The 23532-nt window shown below is 46.3% G+C and overlaps 1 protein-coding gene across 1 annotated transcript in view; it reads left to right on the top strand.

Annotated features, from left to right (window-relative positions):
• The window catches only part of LOC115475156 (unconventional myosin-X-like), a 272052-nt gene that overhangs the window by 85372 nt on the left and 163148 nt on the right, over positions 1-23532 (top strand). The window contains exons 19-22 of the mRNA XM_030210897.1: positions 1983-2097; positions 2734-2840; positions 4400-4675; positions 17949-17961. Of these exons, the coding sequence (XP_030066757.1) occupies positions 1983-2097; positions 2734-2840; positions 4400-4675; positions 17949-17961 (511 nt within the window). The remainder of the gene's footprint in view (positions 1-1982; positions 2098-2733; positions 2841-4399; positions 4676-17948; positions 17962-23532) is intronic.

The following is a 23532-nucleotide window of genomic DNA, read 5'->3' as shown; positions in this document are numbered from 1 at the left end:
GCAGTAACAACAAGGTGCTTCAGAATATTATGGAAAATGAGGAGGATCAGAGACTATTTTCCTAGACAATCGCTCCGAATAATAGTACAGTCGACGATACTATCACAACTAGATTACTGCAATGCAGTATACAATTATAATGCAATTCAAGGAAAGCACACTGAAATCGCTGCAAACTGTCCAGAATACGGCAGCCAGGCTAATATTCAAAAATTCTAAATATGAAAGAGTCACCCACTGCTCGAAACACTACATTGGCTGCCAATTAAGGCTAGACTAATCTTCAAAGCTAGCACCATTGTCTTCAAAATACTATTTCACATGTCTCCATAATATATGCTAGATATGATCGAACTATTCCCAAGAAACGCAAGCCCAGAAACCAAAGGCTACCTACTTGTTCATCTATCCAACTGCAGAAACATAATCTAGAAATCTATATATGTGGCTGGATTTAGTTACCTGGGTTTAAAATGGTGGAACTCAATACCAAAGATCAGAAGAAGAATCAACTATCTACAGTTCAGAAAAGAACTGAAGACCTTTCTCTTTAGAAAATTCTACAATGAAATAACTTAGTTGTCGGTGTCCTCCACTTCCTATTTGTAAACCATCTTTGTAAACTCAACCAGAATGTAAACTGTCAAACCATCATTGTAACTTTCAACCAGTATGTAAATTGTAAGCCACTTTGAACTGAAACCTGTTTTTGGAAAATAGTGGGATACAAGAATGCATAAATAAAGTAAAATAAAATCTACAAACAGAAAAAGGGCAATTCTGTAACCTCAGAGTGTAAATGTCTAGAATATGGTACTTATCAGGTGCGTCTGGTAGCACTATACAAATGCTAATAATAATAATAAGTTAGCCTCAAGCAGCAACAGCTCAGAGCCTGCCAGAAAATTTGGAACATTAAAGGTACGCATTTCTTTCTGTTCATTGCTCAGAAACATCTGTGCGTCACATGGAATGCTCATTTTAATACTAATGAGCTCATTTTTATAGATTTGCATAACGTTTTTGTTCACTGCTTCCATGAACGTTAAAAGCAGTGCCACACACAATAACGTGCAAAACTGGCTAAAACCGGTCTAACTGAAACGTTGCAAGCCTGGTTTGCTGAGTGCATCCCCCCCTCCCCCCAGGAAGTAACCCTATTATATTCCTTGCTGGATCTTGATATTAGGAATCACAAACTGTCCATCTTCATACAGTAGATAAAGGTTGGTTTGCCATATTTTCATGGTGAACTTAATGTACTCAGTCAGCTGCTGATGCTCAGTTAAAGAATGGGCAGAGGGGTAGATAAAACTTTGTTCTGTCACATTAAATTCACACTGGCACAAACTCAGAAGTCAAGGGAGGCTTCACACAAGACACAAACTTGAGTAAACCCAAGGGCTGAGTCCTAAACATACACTACTTCTATCTGAAAATCTTCCAGCACACCACACACGGTCCAGCCGGGGTCTCTGACTTATAGAAGAGGAGGCCGAACCACCGGAACCAAATGTCACACCCCCCCTCTGTGCTCTAACCTGGTACTGGCCTGAAAGCAAAAAGAAAGTGGGCCAGTGAGGGTCGTAAAGGAACCTTATATATAGGACATCCAGTGCTGTCATCTGATCTAATCTAGTCACTCATTTAAAGCACCCAGCGAGGTTTGTTTGACAGAACTTTCCTACAGTGAAACTTCATTGAGATGGACACCTGGAAGTGCTTAGCTAAGCCTCTGTGCGTACTTTCCTTTCTTTTAAGACGCCTTTTATACTACACCACCTTGACTTTGTAGATCAAGTCTTAATAAATTGTAAATGTTTTGCTGGCTTTGGGTTTCACGGACTTTCATTTATTCTATGATCGCTGTGGTAATGCAAGCTGGCTTCTACCTGTCAGCCTGTTTTTATGATCTGCAGTCCTTGGAAACCATTCACTCTAGCTGGTATATGTTTACCAATTTGACTTTGGTTATTTCACAGGTACAAGATGCTGATGAAAAATCAGAGTTCTCCAAAAGAGCTGAGCTTGTGTTGTGCAACTCTTCTACAGTCCTGTGACAACAGCAATCAAGAATGGCGGCTGGGTAGAACAAAGGTTTGTTTTCTTTTGTTTACCACCTTTTAGTAATAGTAATAGCGTTCAACTTCTCTCTCCTGCTGTATTTCTGTGGCTTTGCTTTCCTATGATTTGTTGGAGTTCTTTCTTTGTCTTGAGTTCTCTTCGTGTTAGTTGTAAACTGCTTTGGTTCACGTTGTGAAAGGCGGAATAGTAGGTAATCTGACTAGACATCGTAGGGCTAAAGAGCAGCAAAGGAGACCTGGCCCAGGAGAAGGAATCCATGTTCGCTTTACTGACGCATCTTCAGCTTCCTTTTTGTGGGTAAAGTGTTGAAGAAAGCGGTCAAGTCTATAACTGGGCCCCAAAATTATGCGCCACTAGTATATTTAAATGTAGGGGTCAGGGGATTTGATATATTGCCTTTCTGTGGTAGAACCAAAGTGGTTTACAGATATCTGATATGCAGCTACTTTCATTTTGTACTTGAGGAAATGGAGGGTTAAGTGACTTGCCCAGGATCAGAAGGAGCTGCAGTGGGAATGGGTTCGTAGCCTGTGTATATACAAGTGTATGTGAGACCCAGTTGGCTAATAGTGCACTTAAGTGGCACCTCATTCGCCCCCTTACATTATTCTGTGTGGACTGATTATGTCTTTATTCCTTGACCTTCAGGTTTTCCTGAAAGAAGCACTTGAGAAGAAGCTGGAGAAGGCCAGAGCAGCAGAACTCCAGAAAGCGGCTCAGCTTATTCAAGCTCATATTCTTGGCTATATGGCAAGGTGAGTCACTTGAGTTCATCGCTGTAATAGACATCCAAGTCTCTCAAACATGTCTCCCTGCTCCCCTCCCCACCCCCTCAGTCCCCAAGTCTTTCATGAGGGACTTTGTCAAAACCTTTTTGAAAATCTAGGTATACTACATCAATGGCTCACCTTTATCCATATGTTTATTTATGCCATCAAAAAAATGTAGCAGATTGGTGAGGTAAGAATTCCCTTGGCTGAATCCTTGTTGACTCCATCCCATTAAACCATATTTGTCTGTGTTCGGTGACTTTTTCTTTATAATAGTTTCCACCATTTTGACAACACTAACATGAGACTTACTGGTCTGTAGTTTCCAGGGTCACCCGTGGAACCCTTTTTTGAAAATTGGTGTTGCATTGGTCACCTTCCTATCTTCAGGTACACTGGATGATTTTAATGGCAGTTTACAGATTATCAATAAGAATTTCATTTTTAGGCTTCATCAAGGCCAGAAGATTTGCTGCTTAACTTGTTGATTTGACTTGTTACATCTTCTAGGTTTACTGATATTTCTTTCAGTTCTGTATTTTCACCCTTAAAATAACATTTCTGGCACAGATAGATCTCATACAACTTTTTTTACACTGCATTTCCGTTCTTATAGATCACAATTAGCTATTTAGGTTCTATGCGGGTAACAGGCAAGATGAAGTGTCAGAGGAGTGGCAATCGCCCTTTGGTGTTCCACAGGGCTCTCGTTCACTTTATTTAACATTCTTTTACAATCACTTGGAATTCTTCTGGACCAAGATCATTTTTCTTTTTTCATATATGCAGATGATATTTCCATTCTATTTCCTGATTGGCCTGCAACAGTTGCTGGTCTAACAAACTGTTTCATTATCATAGAGAACTGGTCCATGACTTATAGACTTAAGTAAAGGAAAAACTAAGTTCTTATGGCTGGGATCCAATGACCATCTCTTTAGTAATTCACAATTTAATATTGGGATGGATAGTTTTAATTTGACAAATCAGTTAGGGTTCTCAGTGTTGAACTTGATAATATGCATATTAATCTAATGGTTAAGAAATCTTTTTTTTTTCTTTTAGAAAAGCTTTGTCACATCAAAAAATATTTTAATACACCCACCTTTACACTAGTGGTTCCCTGCGGCACTCCACTTTTCACCCTCCTCCATTGGAAAAAAAAAAAAAAACGGCCATTTAACCCTTCCCTGTCCAATAACTAATTCCTAATCAACAACAGAACATTACCTCCTATCCCATGGTTTTTTAAATTCCTCAGGATTCTGTCATGAGGGATTTGTCAAAAGCTTCCTGAAAATGTAGATACACTACATCAATCAGCTCACCTTTATCCACATGTTTACTCATGCCTTCAAAGCAGGTTAACAGTTTCAACTGTTTCAGGACTCTGGGGTGAATGCCATCTGGTCGTAGTGATTTGTTACTTTTCAGTTTGTTAATTTGTTCTATTACATCTTCTAGATTTCCAATGATGTGCTTTAGTTGCCCTGAATCATTACCATCCCTTTTTCCTGTTTTCCTTTTTTGTTTTTGCATTACAGAAAGAGTTACCGTAAGATGTTGGTCAGCGTGGTGACAATTCAGAAGAATTATAGAGCTCACTTCTACCAGCGTCAGTTTATGCACCTCAAAGAATCAATACTTGTGCTCCAGAAATACTGGCGAGGACGGGAGGTTCGACGTTTGTACAAGCAGCTGTTGCAGGAGAAGCAAAAACAAAAGGAAGAAGAACAGCACAGCATGTGTCGAAAGAAGGAAGATAATGAACTGCAGAGAAATTATGAGGAAGAAGAGAAGGAAAGGCAAATGAAGGGAAGGTAACTTTAATTTCTTTCAGAAGCTCACTGCAACTAGCAAGTAACCCTGTGAGTTATTGGTATACAAGGCAGCATTACTCATTTTCCCTTAGGTCAGAAACCTCTTTTCACCAATTAAGACTGGTCTTAAAACTCTTTTTTTTAATATATATATCTTTATTTATAATTTTGAATTAGAAAACGCGAACATAAGAAAACAAAAGAAAAACAAATGACAGTGGGTTAACATTCAATATAAGAGACAGCATATGTAAACAAGTAGTTTATAAGTTAAACAAGTATGACCATTCAATACGGTCAAATGCCTTTTCAGCATCTAGTGATAATGCGATCAGCGGGGAGTCATCCTCAGCGGAATGTGCTATTCTCCGAGGACAAGCAGGCTGCTTGTTCTCACTGATGGGTGACGTCCACGGCAGCCCCTCCAATCGGAAACTTCACTAGCAAAGTCCTTTGCTAGCCCTCGCGCGCCCGCGCGCACCGCGCATGCGCGGCCGTCTTCCCGCCCGAAACCGGCTCGAGCCGGCCAGTCTTCTTTTGTCCGCACTCGGTACGGTCGTGTTTTCGCCGTGTCGAGCCCCGGAAAGTCGACCTCGCGCGTCCAATTTGTTTGAACGTGTTTTTTTCCTTCGGGAAAGCTTTGTCCTAGTCGGGAAGTGCTCCGGAAACCCCCCGCCGGGTTTCGTGTAAATCCTCCCCGTACTTCCAGCTTTTTTGCCCCGGTAAGTTTTCTTTCGTCGTCGGGGTAGGCCTCTTTTCGGCCTCGGTCGAGATTTTTTCTCCCTCTAAATTTGGTGCTTCAAATTTCGCCATTTCGGCTTTTGATTTCGCCGGCGTGATTTTTCCGCCCATGACATCGAAGCCTTCCAGCGGCTTCAAGAAGTGCACCCAGTGCGCCCGGGTTATCTCGCTCACTGATCGACACTCGTCGTGTCTTCAGTGTCTGGGGGCCGAGCACCGCCCTCAGAACTGCAGTCTGTGTTCCCTGCTTCAAAGGCGGACTCAGGTAGCGAGACTAGCCCAGTGGAACGTGTTGTTCTCGGGCTCTTCGTCGGCATCGGCACCGGGATCTTCGAGTGCATCGACGTCGTCAGCGTCCAGACCATCTTCCTCGGCCGCCCCTGCATCGAGTGCATCGAGGCATCGGGCCTCTGCATCGGCGCCGAGACATCGGATAGCTGCATCGACGTCGGTGGTACCAGGACCTCGTCTGCTGATGTCGTCGGACGGTGGTGCATCGGGTGGAGTGCAGGTGAGGGCTGTCCATTCCCCTGCTGGTGGCGGTGAGCCCTCGGGTGGGTCTCCGCCTACCCTGAGGGCTCCTGCGGTACAGCCCCCCCGAGATCGACCTTCTTCAGTCTCGGCCCCGAGGAAGCGACGAGTGGATTCGACGTCCTCCTCGTCGGTGCCGGGGAGCTCCGGTGACATGCTTCGGAAGAAATCGAAGAAGCATCGACACCGGTCTCCTCCCCGTGTCGGCACCGAGAGCTCTGGGTCGCCGAGGGATTCGGCACCCAGCAGGCATCGGCACCGAGAGGACCGCTCACCCTCTGTTCAGGAGGTGTCGATGCGCTCCGCTCTGGACAGCCCGGAACAGCCTCCACGCCCGGAACAGGTACTGACGTCGACGCCTGCATCGACCTCTCAGCCTTTCTCTGCAGCCGCTCTAAACGAGAGCCTCCGGGCCGTTCTCCCAGAGATTCTGGGAGAGCTGTTGCGCCCTACCCCTCCGGTACCGGCGGTGCTTGCGCCACCGGTACCGTCGAGCGTGGCGCCGGCTGGCCCATCGCCCAGGTTGAGGTCCCCGACGTCGGTACCGCGTGCGGTACCGACCGCGGCCACCTCCCAGGAAGGCTCCCCGACTACGTCGGCGGAGGGAGCTTCGCCGATGCGGGCGAGGGAGTCTACCTCTCGACGCCCCCATCGTGGACGGGGTTCCACGGAGTCGAGCAGGGCGAGGTTGCAGACACAGGTCCGTGAACTTGTGTCTGACACCGAGGGTGAGGCCTCGTGGGAGGAAGAGGAAGATCCCAGATATTTCTCTGACGAGGAGTCTGGGGGTCTTCCGTCTGATCCCACTCCCTCTCCTGAGAGACAGCTTTCTCCTCCCGAGAGTCTGTCTTTTGCCTCCTTTGTCCGGGAGATGTCTACGGCCATCCCCTTCCCGGTGGTTGTGGAGGACGAGCCCAGGGCTGAAATGTTTGAGCTCCTGGACTATCCTTCTCCACCTAAGGAAGCGTCCACTGTTCCCTTGCACCATGTCCTGAAGAAGACATTGCTTGCGAACTGGACCAAACCATTAACTAATCCCCACATTCCCAAGAAGATCGAGTCCCAGTACCGGATCCATGGGGACCCAGAGCTGATGCGCACTCAGTTGCCTCATGACTCTGGAGTTGTGGATTTGGCCCTAAAGAAGGCTAAGAGTTCTAGGGAACATGCTTCGGCGCCCCCGGGCAAGGACGCTAGAACCTTAGACTCCTTTGGGAGGAAGGCCTACCATTCCTCTATGCTCGTGTCCAAGATCCAGTCTTACCAGCTCTACACGAGCATACACATGCGGAATAATGTGCGGCAGTTGGCGGGCTTGGTTGATGCTCTTCCCCCTGAGCAAGCCAAGCCTTTTCAGGAGGTGGTCAGGCAGCTGAAGGCGTGCAGAAAATTCCTGGCCAGAGGAGTTTATGACACTTTTGATGTTGCGTCCAGGGCCGCTGCTCAAGGTGTGGTGATGCGCAGGCTCTCATGGCTGCGTGCCGCCGACCTGGAGAATAGAATCCAGCAGCGGATTACGGACTTGCCTTGCCGTGCGGATAACATTTTTGGCGAAAAAGTCGAGCAGGTGGTAGAGTCTCTCCACCAGCGGGACACCGCATTCGACAAGTTCGCCCGCCGGCAGCCTTCAGCTTCTACCTCTACAGGTAGACGATTTTTCGGGGGAAGGAAGACTGTTCCCTATACTTCTGGCAAGCGTAGGTACAATCCTCCTTCCCGACAGCCTGCGGCCCAGGCTAAGCCCCAGCGCGCTCGCTCTCGTCAGCAGCGTGCGAATCAGCAAGGCCCCGCGGCTCCCCAGCAAAAGCAAGGGGCGAGCTTTTGACTGGCTCCAGCAGAGCATAGCCGACATCCAAGTGTCAGTGCCGGGCGACCTGCCTGTCGGAGGGAGGTTGAAAGCTTTTCACCAAAGGTGGCCTCTTATAACCTCCGATCAGTGGGTTCTCCAAATAGTCCGGCAAGGATACACCCTCAATTTGGCCTCTCAACCTCCAAATTGTCCACCGGGAGCTCAGTCCTACAGCTTCCAGCACAAGCAGGTACTTGCAGAGGAACTCTCCGCCCTTCTCAGCGCCAATGCGGTCGAGCCCGTGCCATCCGGGCAAGAAGGGCTGGGGTTCTATTCCAGGTACTTCCTTGTGGAAAAGAAAACAGGGGGGATGCGTCCCATCCTAGACCTAAGGGCCCTGAACAAATATCTCGTAAAAGAAAAGTTCAGGATGCTTTCCCTGGGCACCCTTCTCCCCATGATTCAGCAAAACGATTGGCTATGCTCTCTGGACTTGAAGGATGCCTACACACACATCCCGATACTGCCAGCTCACAGACAGTATCTGCGATTCCAGCTGGGCGCACGCCACTTCCAGTACTGTGTGCTACCCTTTGGGCTCGCCTCTGCGCCCAGGGTGTTCACAAAGTGCCTAGCTGTGGTAGCAGCGGCGCTTCGCAGGCTGGGGGTGCACGTGTTCCCATATCTCGACGATTGGCTGGTGAAGAACACATCCGAGGCAGGAGCCCTGCAGTCCATGCAGATGACTATTCGCCTCCTGGAGCTACTGGGGTTTGTGATAAATTACCCAAAGTCCCATCTTCTCCCAGTGCAGAAACTCGAATTCATCGGAGCCCTGCTGGATTCTCGGACGGCTCGCGCCTATCTCCCAGAGGCGAGGGCCAACAACTTGTTGTCCCTCGTCTCGCGGGTGCGAGCGTCCCAGCAGATCACAGCTCGGCAGATGTTGAGATTGCTGGGCCACATGGCCTCCACAGTTCATGTGACTCCCATGGCCCGCCTTCACATGAGATCTGCTCAATGGACCCTAGCCTCCCAGTGGTATCAGGCCGCCGGGGGTCTAGAGGACGTGATCCACCTGTCCACGAGTTTTCTCGAATCCCTGTATTGGTGGACGATTTGCTCCAATTTGACTCTGGGACGTCCCTTCCAAATTCCTCAGCCACAAAAAGTGCTGACCACGGATGCGTCTCTCCTGGGATGGGGAGCTCATGTCGATGGGCTTCACACCCAAGGAAGGTGGTCCCTCCAAGAAAGCGATCTACAGATCAATCTTCTGGAGTTGCGAGCGATCTGGAACGCTCTGAAGGCTTTCAGAGATCGGCTGTCCCACCAAATTATCCAAATTCAGACAGACAATCAGGTTGCCATGTACTATGTCAACAAGCAGGGGGGCACCGGATCTCGCCCCCTGTGTCAGGAAGCCGTCAGCATGTGGCTCTGGGCTCGCCGTCAAGGCATGGTGCTCCAAGCCACATATCTGGCAGGCGTAAACAACAGTCTGGCCGACAGGTTGAGCAGGATTATGCAACCTCACGAGTGGTCGCTCAATTCCCGTGTGGTGCGACAGATCTTCCAGGCGTGGGGCACCCCCCTGGTGGATCTCTTCGCATCTCAAGTGAACCACAAGGTCCCTCAGTTCTGTTCCAGGCTTCAGGCCCACGGCAGACTGGCGTCGGATGCCTTCCTCCTGGATTGGGGGGAAGGTCTGCTGTATGCTTATCCTCCCATTCCTCTGGTGGGGAAGACTTTGTTGAAACTCAAGCAAGACCGAGGCACCATGATTCTGATTGCTCCCTTTTGGCCGCGTCAGATCTGGTTCCCTCTTCTTCTGGAGTTATCCTCCGAAGAACCGTGGAGATTGGAGTGTTTTCCGACCCTCATCACGCAGGACGAAGGGGCTCTGCTGCATCCCAACCTCCAGTCCCTGGCTCTCACGGCCTGGATGTTGAGGGCGTAGACTTTGCCTCTTTGGGTCTGCCAGAGGGTGTCTCCCGCATCTTGCTTGCTTCCAGGAAAGACTCCACTAAGAGAAGTTACTTCTTTCATTGGAGGAGGTTCGCCGTCTGGTGTGACAGCAAGGCCCTAGATCCTCGCTCTTGTCCTACACAGACCCTGCTTGAATACCTTCTCCACTTGTCTGAGTCTGGTCTGAAGACCAACTCCGTAAGGGTTCACCTTAGTGCAATCAGTGCATACCATTACCAAGTGGAAGGTAAGCCGATCTCAGGACAGCCTTTAGTTGTTCGCTTCATGAGAGGTTTGCTTTTGTCAAAGCCCCCTGTCAAGCCTCCTACAGTGTCATGGGATCTCAATGTCGTTCTCACCCAGCTGATGAAACCTCCTTTCGAGCCACTGAATTCCTGCCATCCGAAGTACTTGACCTGGAAGGTCATTTTCTTGGTGGCAGTTACCTCGGCTCGTAGAGTCAGTGAGCTTCAGGCCCTGGTAGCCCAGGCCCCTTACACCAAATTTCATCACAACAGAGTAGTCCTCCGCACTCACCCTAAGTTTCTGCCAAAGGTTGTGTCGGAGTTCCATCTGAACCAGTCAATTGTCTTGCCAACATTCTTTCCCCGTCCTCATTCCTGCCCTGCTGAACGTCAGCTGCACACATTGGACTGCAAGAGAGCATTGGCCTTCTATCTGGAGCGGACACAGCCCCACAGACAGTCCGCCCAATTGTTTGTTTCTTTTGATCCCAACAAGAGGGGAGTGGCTGTAGGGAAACGCACCATATCCAATTGGCTAGCAGATTGCATTTCCTTCACTTACGCCCAGGCTGGGCTGGCTCTTGAGGGTCATGTCACGGCTCATAATGTTAGAGCCATGGCAGCGTCGGTAGCCCACTTGAAGTCAGCCACCATGGAGGAAATTTGCAAAGCTGCGACGTGGTCATCTGTCCACACATTCACATCTCATTACTGCCTGCAGCAGGATACCCGACGTGACAGTCGGTTCGGGCAGTCAGTTCTTCAGAACCTGTTTGGGCTTTAGGATCCAACTCCACCCCCCGAGGGCCCTGTTTGTTCTGTTCCAGGCTACACTCTCAGTTAGTTGGTAAATTTTTTAGGTCAATCTCAGTTATGTCCTCGCCGTTGCGAGGCCCAATTGACCAATGTTGTTGTTTTGAGTGAGCCTGGGGGCTAGGGATACCCCATCAGTGAGAACAAGCAGCCTGCTTGTCCTCGGAGAAAGCGAATGCTACATACCTGTAGAAGGTATTCTCCGAGGACAGCAGGCTGATTGTTCTCACAAACCCGCCCGCCTCCCCTTTGGAGTTGTGTCTTCCCTTGAAGTGTATTGTCTTGCTACATACTGGACTGGCCGGCTCGAGCCGGTTTCGGGCGGGAAGACGGCCGCGCATGCGCGGTGCGCGCGGGCGCGCGAGGGCTAGCAAAGGACTTTGCTAGTGAAGTTTCCGATTGGAGGGGCTGCCGTGGACGTCACCCATCAGTGAGAACAATCAGCCTGCTGTCCTCGGAGAATACCTTCTACAGGTATGTAGCATTCGCTGTATGTTCCAAAATAGCCTAGAGTTATCTGAGGATAGTCTGCTGGATACAAAGCCATTCTGAAAAACTCATTTTTTAATTTAACATTTGAAGTCTTCTTAGCTTAGCTTAGTTCCTGTAGTTCGCTCCTGCGGGGAATCTAGTGCAGGAGACACGCCTATAGCCAGCTATGAAATTCTTGTCTGTGTGTTGACATGTCCTATCTGAGTATGTCATCCTTTTCCCAACATTTTATATTTTTATTTTATTGTACTTCATTGCTTTAGTGACTAAAGCAGATTTAGTAAACTATAAATACATCATAAACCATGATGATAATATTAATTATAATAATATACATTATTCTCCTTGAAAAGCAACCAAAGGGATTGTGAAGAAACAAGATTCTGTACACCTCAGCAATGCTGCCTTCTAAAGATCCCTTTCACAGCTACCCCCCCCCCCCAAATCCCTACCACTGTCGCCTCCCTCTCCTGCTCCCAGGCCAACGATGCTGCAGTCCCCGGTCTTACCTGCCTGCCCTTGGCTCTGTCGATAGCCCCCCCTTCTTCCACCACCGTGACCGGGCCCCCTGCATTCAAATCGGCAGCGCCTCACCTCTGTGTGAAAGCGGCAGATCACCTCCCTTCGGGCCTTCCCTCACTGTGTCCCGCCCTCATCTATCTATCTACTTATCATTTCTATAGCGCTTCAAGGCATACGCAGCGCTGCACACCATACACAGAAGACAGTCCCTGCTGAAAGAGCTTACAATCTAGATCACTTCCTGTTTCTGCGAGGGCAGGACACATTGAGGGAGGGCCCGAAGGGAGGCGATCTGCTGCTTTCACACGGAGGTGAGGTGCTGCCGATTTGAATGCAGGGGCCTGGTCACGGTGGCGGATGGAGGGGGGCTATCGATGGAGCCGAGGGCGGGCAGGTGAGACTGGGGACTGCAGCGCTGGCGGCCTTGAGAACAGGAGAGAGACCCCGGGCCTCCCTTGGAGGCCCAGGCCTGGGGAATTTTGTGCCTCCTGTCCCCCCCCCCCCCTCTCGGCGGCCCTGACATGATGATTGCGTTCTCAAAGTCAAAAGTAATGCATTCCAGAGGCGTGCACCATAAAAAGGAAAAGATCTTTCAATAATTGACTTAAAGTGAGCATTTTTTATTGTAGGATAACCTAATGTCAAAGTTCGGAAGTAACAGAGATTTCTCCCAAAAGAAGGGATCTCTAAAAGATCCACCAAACCTTCCGCGTTTGCCCCAAATAATGATTTAAAAATTAAACATATTATCTTTTTACGCTGTTTAATAGCTAGCCAATGAAACACCAGTAGGGAAGATGAAACACTATCGAACTGACCCAGACCAGAAATTGATGTAGCTGCTGTATTTTGTAATAAATGCAACTGATATTTCAGTTTAGAATTGATCTAATATAATGAGTTAAATTAGTCCAGCAAATTTAATTTCCTCGCTAGTTACTCCCATCTCTAGGTCATTTATAAATATGTTAAAAAGCAGCAGTCCCAGCACAGACCCCTGGGGGACCCCACTAACTACCCTTCTCCATTGAGAATACTGACCATTTAACCCTACTCTCTTGTTTTCTATCTTTTAACCAGTTTTTAATCCACAATAGAACACTACCTCCTATCCCAAGACTCTCCAATTTCCTCTGGAGTCTTCCATTAGGTCCTCTGTCAAATGTTTACCAGTATTCTACATACTGCACCAAAATCAAGGCGCTGCTTATAGAATATGCTTAGTTGGCATTTATTTCTGCACTGATTTTTAAGGCACCATATATAGTTCCCCTTTGTGCTTAGATTATCATACCTAATTAATTTAGAAAAATGTTCTTTGCCCGAGTTGAAGCTCTTTTGTATGAATTTACTGCTTGTCAGCAATTGACCCTGTTCTTTTCCACTGACTTTCCAATTTTCTAGAAATTTTCTTTAGGGGGGGCGGTGGGTGCGGTCCGCCCCGGGTGCACGCCGCTGGGGGGGGGGGTGCCATGCGCCTGTTGGCGCCGCTCATTCCGTGCTCCCTCTGCCCTGGAACAGGTTACTTCCTGTTCCGGGGCAGAGGGAGCATGGAACGAGCGAAGCCGACAGGCGCGCCGCACCCCCCCAGCAGGTAAAAATGCACCCGGGGGGTGTCGTTTCGCCGGGGGGGGGGCGCATCGGCGATCCGCCCCAGGTGTCAGCCGCCCTAGAAACGCCACTGGATATAAGTTCTGAATTAAACCATTTTGCTCTTCTATGATTTAGTTTGTGTGATCTGCTGTGGAGAAATATCATCTAATATATTCCTACTCGCTGTATTCTAATTAATCAACCCATCTAAGTCAATTTGATCCTTTGCATAATGTTTGTCCACTCTCTCCCAAAAAATGTTTAAAACCTTTGTGTCCAATGTTCCCATCAATCTGTTCCCATATGGCTTATTACTGGAACATTGGACACTAAAGTGTTAATATCGACTTTAACTCTGGTTACATCATGTAACTTATTTTTATCCTGGAACTTATTTGCTGGCATCCTTTAACCCTAATACACCATCTTATTATAAAATCCATCAAATAATGGTCCAACAATAAAGACGATGACCATTGACCTATGTAAACCAACAAATTGTCGGACAAATTAGTAGTATAAACTATCACATCCAACAGAAGGCTGCTTACATGTGTAGATTGAGGAGGGAGTAAATAATTTTCTAATGACCATCTCTGCGCATATCCAACAGACTGCCAAGACCTGTTGCTTCTTCCTCTTCAACATCAGCAAAATTCGCCCTTTCCTCTCTGAGCACACCACACGAACTCTCATCCATGCTCTCATTACCTCTCGCCTTGACTACTGCAACTTACTCCTCACCGGCCTCCCACTTAGCCATCTATCCCCCCTTCAATCCGTTCAGAACGCTGCCGCACATCTTATATTCCGCCAGAACCAATATATTCATATCACCCCTCTCCTCAAGTCACTTCACTGGCTTCCGATCAGATACCGCATAAAATTCAAGCTTCTCCTCCTTACCTACAAATGCACCCGGTCTGCGGCTCCTCACTACCTCTCTACCCTCATCTCCCCCTATGTTCCCGCCCTTAACCTCTGCTCACAGGACAAAGCCCTCCTTTCAGTACCCTTCTCCACCACTGCCAACTCCAGGCTCCGTTCATTCTGCCTTGCCTCACCCTATGCCTGGAACAATCTTCCTCAACCCCTACGCCAAGCCCCCTCCCTACCCATCTTCAAATCTCTGCTTAAAACTCACCTCTTCAATGCTGCTTTCGGCACCTAATCTTTCAAGAAATATAGTATGCCCTATCAGATTGACTCTACACTTGTCTTTTAGATTGTACACTTGTCTCTAGATTGTACACCTGTCTTTTAGATTGTACACTTGTCTTTAGATTGTAAGCTCCTTGAGCAGGGACTGTCCTTCCATGTTAAATTGTACAGTGCTGTGTAACCCTAGTAGCGCTTTAGAAATGTTAAGTAGTAGTAGTAGTAGTAATGACCTAAGATTTCTATACAGATCTTGAACATTAATATTGTGTATATTTTCTAAATGTAAATATATATCACTCTTGTAGTTCTTGCCCAACCACAGGCGCACGTTGTCGAACTGCGAGACAGTGTCGGAGGGCTCGTAAAATTTCTCATTCGGGCCGCCGTCCTTCTTCCGCATCACCATCTTCCGAGTGCCGCTGTGGGCTCAGAGCACTGACATACTGGCGGGCAGTGCTGTCAGGCCGCCGGCCGCCTCGGGTCATTCTCCGAGTCATGCTGCGTCTCTCCGGCAACCTCAGTGCTCCAGCCACTCACCTACTCCCCTTGTCCATTCCCTCCGTCCTTCACTCTGCTCTCTCCTCGCCGGCCGGTTTCTCCTTCAGTGCTCAGTGCTGATAGCTTCGCAGCTCCTCCCCTCTTCCCTCTGCTAGCCAATCTGGTGTCTCCTTTCCGATGATGTCAGCCAGGGCTTCGGAGCCTAGCAGAAAGTCACGGACACAGACAGCAAGATTAGAATGTTGGAGGTGAGAATTATTATATAGGAGGATTTGTTACATTTATGCCCCACATTTTCCAACCTATTTGCAGGCTCAATGTGGCTTACAAAGTATCGTAATGCAAAGTGATGCACTTAGGAAGTAGAAATCCACGGGAGACGTATGTGTTAGGCGGTGAGAGTCTGACAGGTACCGACGGGGAGAGGGATCTTGGGGTGATAGTAGCTGAGGATCTGAAGGCGACGAAACAGTGTGACAAGGCGGTGGCTGTAAGTAGAAGGATGCTAAGCTGTATAGAGAGGGGAGTGACCAGCAGAAGAAAATAGGTTTTAATGCCCCTGTATAAGACATTGGTGAGGCCCCACTTGGAGTATTGTGTTCAGTTCTGGAAGCTGTATCTTGCTAAGGATGTAAAAAGAATTGAAGCGGTGCAAAGAGAAGCTACGAGAATGGTATGGGATTTGCGTGAGTCCAACAGTCTTTATTATATCAGAGATAACGACCCGACACAGGCCGTGTTTCGACGCTAAAAAGCGTCTGCATCAGGGGTCAATAAATACACCAAGTAATGAATGCAAAACGAAGAGTCCTACTTGTATATGTGTTGTCAACTCACTGATCACGTAGCACCAAACAGAATATGCTCTGATAGTTTGTATCCAGCATATTCTGTTTGGTGCTACGTGATCAGTGAGTTGACAACACATATACAAGTAGGACTCTTCGTTTTGCATTCATTACTTGGTGTATTTATTGACCCCTGATGCAGATGCTTTTTAGCGTCGAAACACGGCCTGTGTCGGGTCGTTATCTCTGATATAATAAAGACTGTTGGACTCACGTCTCCAGTGGTGAATCGTCTATTAGTCTCTACTTTTGCCTTCTGTGATTCGTCATCGTAGAGAACTTTTCCTGTTCTATATATGGGATTTGCGTTACAAGACGTATGAGGAGAGACTTGCTGACTTGAACATGTATACCCTGGAGGAAAGGAGAAACAGGGGTGATATGATACAGATGTTCAAATATCTGAAAGGTATTAATCCGCAAACAAACCTTTTCCGGAGATGGGAAGGCAGTAGAACTAGAGGGCATGATATGAGATTGAAGGGGGGCAGACTCAAGAAAAATGTCAGGAAGTATTTTTTTCACGGAGAGAGTGGTGGATGCTTGGAATGCTCTCCCACAGGAGGTGGTGGAGAGGAAAACGGTAACGGAATTCAAACGTGCGTGGGATAAACATAAAGGAATCCTTTTCCAAGGGAATGGATCCTTAGAAGCTTAGCTGAGATTGGGTGGCAGAGCCGGTGGTGGGAGGCGGGGCTGGTGTTTGGGAGGCAGGGATAGTGCTGGGCAGACTTATACGGTCTGTGCCAGAGCCGGTGGTTGGGAGGCAGGGATAGTGTTGGGCAGACTTATACAGTCTGTGCACTGAAAATGACAGATACAAATCAAGGTAAGGTATACACAAAAAGTAGCACATATGAGTTTATCTTGTTGGGCAGACTGGATGGACCGTGCAGGTCTTTTTCTGCCATCATCTACTATGTTACTATGTTATGTAATGGCGAATGCCATTACGGTACATAACAAATATAAAGTTGTGTTATGGTTGCAGGTAGAGGCGTTTCAGGCGTCATGGGGTCGAGGATGATAAATTGTCCAGTACAATCATAGATTATCTTGTGTTGCTGGGTATGGGGATTTATGTTGGATCGGTGGGATAAGCTTTTTTGAAGAGGAGGGTTTTCAGTGATTTCCTGAAGTTTAGGTGGTCATGTATTGTTTTCACTCCATTCATATACAATGATTAAGCTATATACAATGATTATAACTGAAAAGAAACAATAACTATAAACAATCGTTACATCACTGGTCCCTAATATCTACATCCAAGCAATGCTAGGAGTTTCTAGACCAGGAAAAGAAGCAATAATACACTATAATAGACAGACGTCCATCACTGATCATTACATCATCCAGGCTCTTGTCAGCTGGGGGGGCCCTGTTCACAGCGAAAGCCAGGAGTTTCTTTGACCAGGAAATATGGTTCTTTGTGCAGTTCGTACGTTAGTCACAGACGAGCTCCCAATTTCACTGATAGAAACTCCCTTTTTTATTAGGCTTAGAACTCATGTTCAGAGCTAAGGAAAATTACAGAATGCTTGAGAATTTCTCTGTTTTGGTAAACAAGCCATACTGTGGGAATGTGGTCACATGTTTCTCAGTCCAGGTAGCCAATCTGAACTTGAAATAGGCTCCACCTCTCCCTTCACATACCAAATTAATAAGAGCTGTGTCTTATCTTCTACATTCCAACTTATTTTCACACAGTCAAAGTTAAACAATCATTTTTTAAACAGAATTACTTCTAATCAAAAATACAGACCCCAAGTGCACTTGTCGGTCAAGGCAGAGTTTTTATTTATTTATTTATTTATTTATTTATTTATTGCATTTGTATCCCACATTTTCCCACCTTTTTGCGGGCTCAGTGTGGCTTACAATACATTATGAATAATGGAAATACAATGTGTTACAATTCAGGTTATGGATTACATTGTGACGAGTTAAATGAAACAAAATCAAAATCGTTAAGGAATAAATCAATTGAAAAGAACATTGAGACATTGGAAGGAGACAACGGGAAATTAAGGGGCACTGTATGAAGCATATGGTATACATTTTTCTGTGAGTAGAGTTATGGGTGTGGTGAGATTAGGGGTTGAGAATTCATAAGTGGTTGTATTGATGTATTACTGAACAGTGAGTGTGAGCTTTATGTGTTTTGGTTCTTTCCATAAATTTTATCAAAAAGATGTGTCTTCAGTGATTTACGGAAGTTGGTTTGTTCGTGGATCGTTTTCAGGTTCCGCGGCAGTTTGTTCCAGAACTTTGTGCTCATGTAAGTAAAGGTTGATGCGTGCAGCATCTTGTATTTCAGGCCCTTGCAGTTAGGGAAGTGGAGGTTGAGGAAAGTTCGGGGTGATCTTTTAGCGTTTCTGGGTGGTAAGTCGATTAACTCAGACATGTAGGCTGGGGCTTCGCCGTGAATGATTTCGTGGACTAATGTGCATACTTTGAAAGTAATGCGTTCCTTGAGTGGGAGCCAGTGTAGCTTCTCTCGTAAGGGTTTTGCACTTTCATATTTTGGTATTCCGAAGATGAGTCTGGCTGCTGTATTCTGGGCTGTTTAAAGTTTCCTCAAGATTTGCTCTTTGCAGCCTGCGTAGAGTGAGTTGCAGTAATCCAGATGGCTGAGTACGAGGGATTGTACTAGGCTGCGGAAGACGGATCTTGGGAAGAATGGTCTTATTCTTTTCAGTTTCCACATGCAGTAGAACATCTTTTTGGTTGTGTTGTTTGCATGGGTTTCGAGTGTTAGGTGTCGGTCGTTGGTAACTCCAAGGATTTTTAACGTTTCTGAGATTGGAAGGCTTAGGTTAGATGTATTTATGGCGGTAAATTCATTCGTGTTGTATTGGGAGGTAAGTATCAGGCATTGAGTTTTTTCTGCATTTAGTTTCAAACGAAATGCATCTGCCCAGGTGTTCATGATGCGTAGACTTTGGTTGATTTCATTGAAGATTTCTTTGATGTCTTGTTTGACAGGGATGTATATTGTTACATCATCGGCGTAGATACAGTGGGGGAAATAAGTATTTGATCCCTTGCTGATTTTGTAAGTTTGCCCACTGACAAAGACATGAGCAGCCCATAATTGAAGGGTAGGTTATTGGTAACAGTGAGAGATAGCACATCACAAATTAAATCCGGAAAATCACATTGTGGAAAGTATATGAATTTATTTGCATTCTGCAGAGGGAAATAAGTATTTAATCCCTCTGGCAAACAAGACCTAATACTTGGTGGCAAAACCCTTGTTGGCAAGCACAGCGGTCAGACGTCTTCTGTAGTTGATGATGAGGTTTGCACACATGTCAGGAGGAATTTTGGTCCACTCCTCTTTGCAGATCATCTCTAAATCATTAAGAGTTCTGGGCTGTCGCTTGGCAACTCGCAGCTTCAGCTCCCTCCATAAGTTTTCAATGGGATTAAGGTCTGGTGACTGGCTAGGCCACTCCATGACCCTAATGTGCTTCTTCCTGAGCCACTCCTTTGTTGCCTTGGCTGTATGTTTTGGGTCATTGTCGTGCTGGAAGACCCAGCCACGACCCATTTTTAAGGCCCTGGCGGAGGGAAGGAGGTTGTCACTCAGAATTGTACGGTACATGGCCCCATCCATTCTCCCATTGATGCGGTGAAGTAGTCCTGTGCCCTTAGCAGAGAAACACCCCAAAACATAACATTTCCACCTCCATGCTTGACAGTGGGGACGGTGTTCTTTGGGTCATAGGCAGCATTTCTCTTCCTCCAAACACAGCGAGTTGAGTTCATGCCAAAGAGCTCAATTTTTGTCTCATCTGACCACAGCACCTTCTCCCAATCACTCTCGGCATCATCCAGGTGTTCACTGGCAAACTTCAGACGGGCCGTCACATGTGCCTTCCGGAGCAGGGGGACCTTGCGGGCACTGCAGGATTGCAATCCGTTATGTCGTAATGTGTTACCAATGGTTTTCGTGGTGACAGTGGTCCCAGCTGCCTTGAGATCATTGACAAGTTCCCCCCTTGTAGTTGTAGGCTGATTTCTAACCTTCCTCATGATCAAGGATACCCCACGAGGTGAGATTTTGCGTGGAGCCCCAGATCTTTGTCGATTGACAGTCATTTTGTACTTCTTCCATTTTCTTACTATGGCACCAACAGTTGTCTCCTTCTCGCCCAGCGTCTTACTGATGGTTTTGTAGCCCATTCCAGCCTTGTGCAGGTGTATGATCTTGTCCCTGACATCCTTAGACAGCTCCTTGCTCTTGGCCATTTTGTAGAGGTTAGAGTCTGACTGATTCACTGAGTCTGTGGACAGGTGTCTTTCATACAGGTGACCATTGCCGACAGCTGTCTGTCATGCAGGTAACGAGTTGATTTGGAGCATCTACCTGGTCTGTAGGGGCCAGATCTCTTACTGGTTGGTGGGGGATCAAATACTTATTTCCCTCTGCAGAATGCAAATAAATTCATATACTTTCCACAATGTGATTTTCCGGATTTAATTTGTGATGTGCTATCTCTCACTGTTACCAATAACCTACCCTTCAATTATGGGCTGCTCATGTCTTTGTCAGTGGGCAAACTTACAAAATCAGCAAGGGATCAAATACTTATTTCCCCCACTGTATATGGGTTGAGGTTATGGTTTGATAGGAGTTTTGCCAAGGGGGTCATCATTAGGTTGAAGATGGTTGGTGAGAGAGGTGATCCTTGTGGTACCCCACATTCAGGTGTCCATGCGGCAGACGTGACTGAATTTGATGTGACTTGGTATGAACGTTGGGTTAGGAACCCCTTGAACCAGTTTAGGACATTTCCTCCCATGCCAAAATATTCAAGTATGTGTAATAGGATTCCGTGGTCTACCATGTCGAAGGCACTAGACATGTCAAATTGTAGGAGGAGTATATTGTTGCCGGTTGCAATCATTTGTTTGAATTTAGTCATGAGGGTAATTAATACTGTTTCCGTGCTGTGATTCGATCGGAATCCTGATTGGGTATCATGTAGTATTGAGTATTTGTTTAAATAGTTAGTGAGTTGTTTAGTTACCATTCCTTCGGTTATTTTGGTTATTAGTGGTATGGATGCTACTGGTCTGTAGTTGGTTATTTCCCTTGCGCTTTTCTTTGTGTCTTTGGGTATAGGGGTGAGTAAACTTTTTCCTTTTTCTTTTGGGAAAAGTCCGTTTTGTAGCATGAAGTTTACGTGGTTTGTTAGGTCTATTATGAATTGTTGAGGAGCTGATTTCATGAGGTTATTTGGGCATATGTCCAGTTTGCAGTGGGATTTGGCATATCTTCTAAGAGTTTCAGAGATGAGGTCTTCTGATAGTAGTTCGAATTCGGTCCAGGTTCTGTCTGCTGGGTATATTCCGTCTTCTGGGTCTAGACAATCTAGGAGTGTGGCGTATTCAATAGGGCTGGCAGGTATTTGGAGTCTTAATTTTATTATTTTCTCCTTGAAGTATTTCGCAAGGTTGTCAGCGTCTGGTATATCTTTGCTGTTGTTTGTGACTGGTGTGGTGTCTAACAGTTTGTTCACAAGGTAGAAGAGTTTGTGTGTGTCTTTGTAGTTTGGTCCTATTAATGTCTTGTAGTGTAGTCTTTTAGTCTGTTTTATGGTATATTTGTATTTCCTCCGAAGTAGTTTCCAGGCATTCAGTGTTTGTTCATCTCTTTTTTTGTTCCATGCCCATTCTAGTTTCCTGACTTGTGTTTTAAGCTTTTTCAGCTCTTCGGTGAACCATGGGTTTGATTTTTTTCTGTGTGATGTTCTGGTTTGTATTGGGGCAATTTTGTCTAATGTTGTTGTGCATAAATCGCCCCATTCTTGGAGGAATTGGATGGTATCAGCATTGGTTGACCATTCGTTCTGGTAGATCTGTTGCCAAAATGTTGTGGGGGTCTATTTTTCCTCTTGTGGTGTATGTTGTTCGCTCATGTTTATTGGTTGTGTTTATGTGTGTTTTTTGCCAGTTGAGAGAGACATTTGCTTTATGGTGGTCTGACCATAATGTAGGTGTCCATCTTGTGTTGGTAAGTGTGATAGCTGAGTCCGGGTCGAATTTGTGTGTTATGATGTCCAGTGTATGTCCTTTTTCGTGTGTTAGTTCCATGTAGGGTGCATGTAGATCCCAGAGTTTTAGGAATTCTTTGCATTCTCGTGTGCCTGTTGAGGTGTCATCTTCAAGGTGTAGGTTGATGTCTCCTATTATAAGGATGTTTGTGGCAGATACACATGTGTTCGAGATGAAGTCCATGAGTTGTGTTTGGGAGTCTTGCCATTTTCCTGGTGGTCTGTAGAATAGGATTGCATTGAGGTGTCCTATTAGGTTTGGGTGATTAATTCTTGTCGATGCAATTTCAAGTTGTGGTGAGGTAGATTCACCCGTGGTTGTGATGGTGAATTCGGGTTTGTAAATTATGGCTATTCCGCCCCCTCTTTTTCCACTCCTTGTCCAGTGGGTGATTTTGTATTCTGGTGGGCATGCTTCTAAGATGGCGGGGTCTGTAGGGCTGTGGAACCAGGTTTCTGTAATAAATAAAAGGTCTAAATTATCTGTGGTGATCCAGTCTAGTATATTTACTGAGTTGCTTACTGCTGATCTTGCATTGATGTATCCTAGTTGGATTGAGCGATATGGTTCTGTGGGGGGGGGGGGGGGGTTCGATGTGTATATTTTTATTAGTTGCCTGTTTCTTCGGTGGTTGAGTTTGTTGTTGTTGTTTTCCTCTTTTTGTTGGTGGTGTTCATGCTCAAAGATTTTTCCTCTTGGTTGGTTGTTGTGTCTTTGGTTTGGCGAGTTATTGGTAGGCTGTGGAGGATTTTTATCGCATTATGTGGTGATAATTCAATGAGGTCATTCATATAGGATGAAGTCATACCATGCAGGATTTGGTGAATGAGTATGCATAATTTGAATGATATTCTATCTTTAGTTGGTAGCCAGTGAAAGTTCCACAAAAGAGAAGAAGCTTTGGCGAAGCATGGAGATCTACATGCTGTAGTGTTTTGAGTGGTTTGTAGTTTTTTCAGAAGACCACATTTGATGCCTGCATAGAAGGAATTACAGTAATCAAATTTTGTTAGGACTAAGGATTGAACTATGGTGCAAAAGACTGATTTAGTGAAGTAGGGTCTTAGTCACTAAGTTTCCATAAACATATATAAACGTATGCTATACGTATAGCAGTGGCACTCAATATACATATTGTATGGTCACCACTGCCACAGATATTCAGCAGACCTAAATAAATTACATAGATAACCAAGTAGGGGATGAATATCACCTCCTATCTGTATAACTTTCGTGGCCTACTCTTGCTTACCTTCCCTTTGTCCATTGACTTTATTGGTCGTATCAGACCAGCTAGAGAATTTTCAGCCTGATAATATCTATTTACCGGCAGGTAAACATATAACTTTCTTTGAGTATAGGTCCATCTGCTATCTGCATATAGGAGGCACCATCAGACAGTGACAGTCTATTTCCTGTCAGACTTCAGGAGGCCACACAGCTCATTGACTGTCTCTCAGGGGTCAGACCCTCTGCTGTCTGCATCTATGAGTTCCCAGCACTAAGAATCTCCCTTAAGGGTCCGCCTGTCTACTGCCTGCTTCCAAGATGCCCCAGCACACAGGGGATGTCTCTCTGGGGTCAATCTCCAGC

Source organism: Microcaecilia unicolor, chromosome 7, assembly GCF_901765095.1.
Source record: "Microcaecilia unicolor chromosome 7, aMicUni1.1, whole genome shotgun sequence".
In the NCBI taxonomy this organism is placed as follows: Eukaryota; Metazoa; Chordata; class Amphibia; order Gymnophiona; family Siphonopidae; genus Microcaecilia; species Microcaecilia unicolor.
Note: the sequence above shows the minus strand (reverse complement) of the source record. Positions and strands in the feature narration are given on the sequence as shown.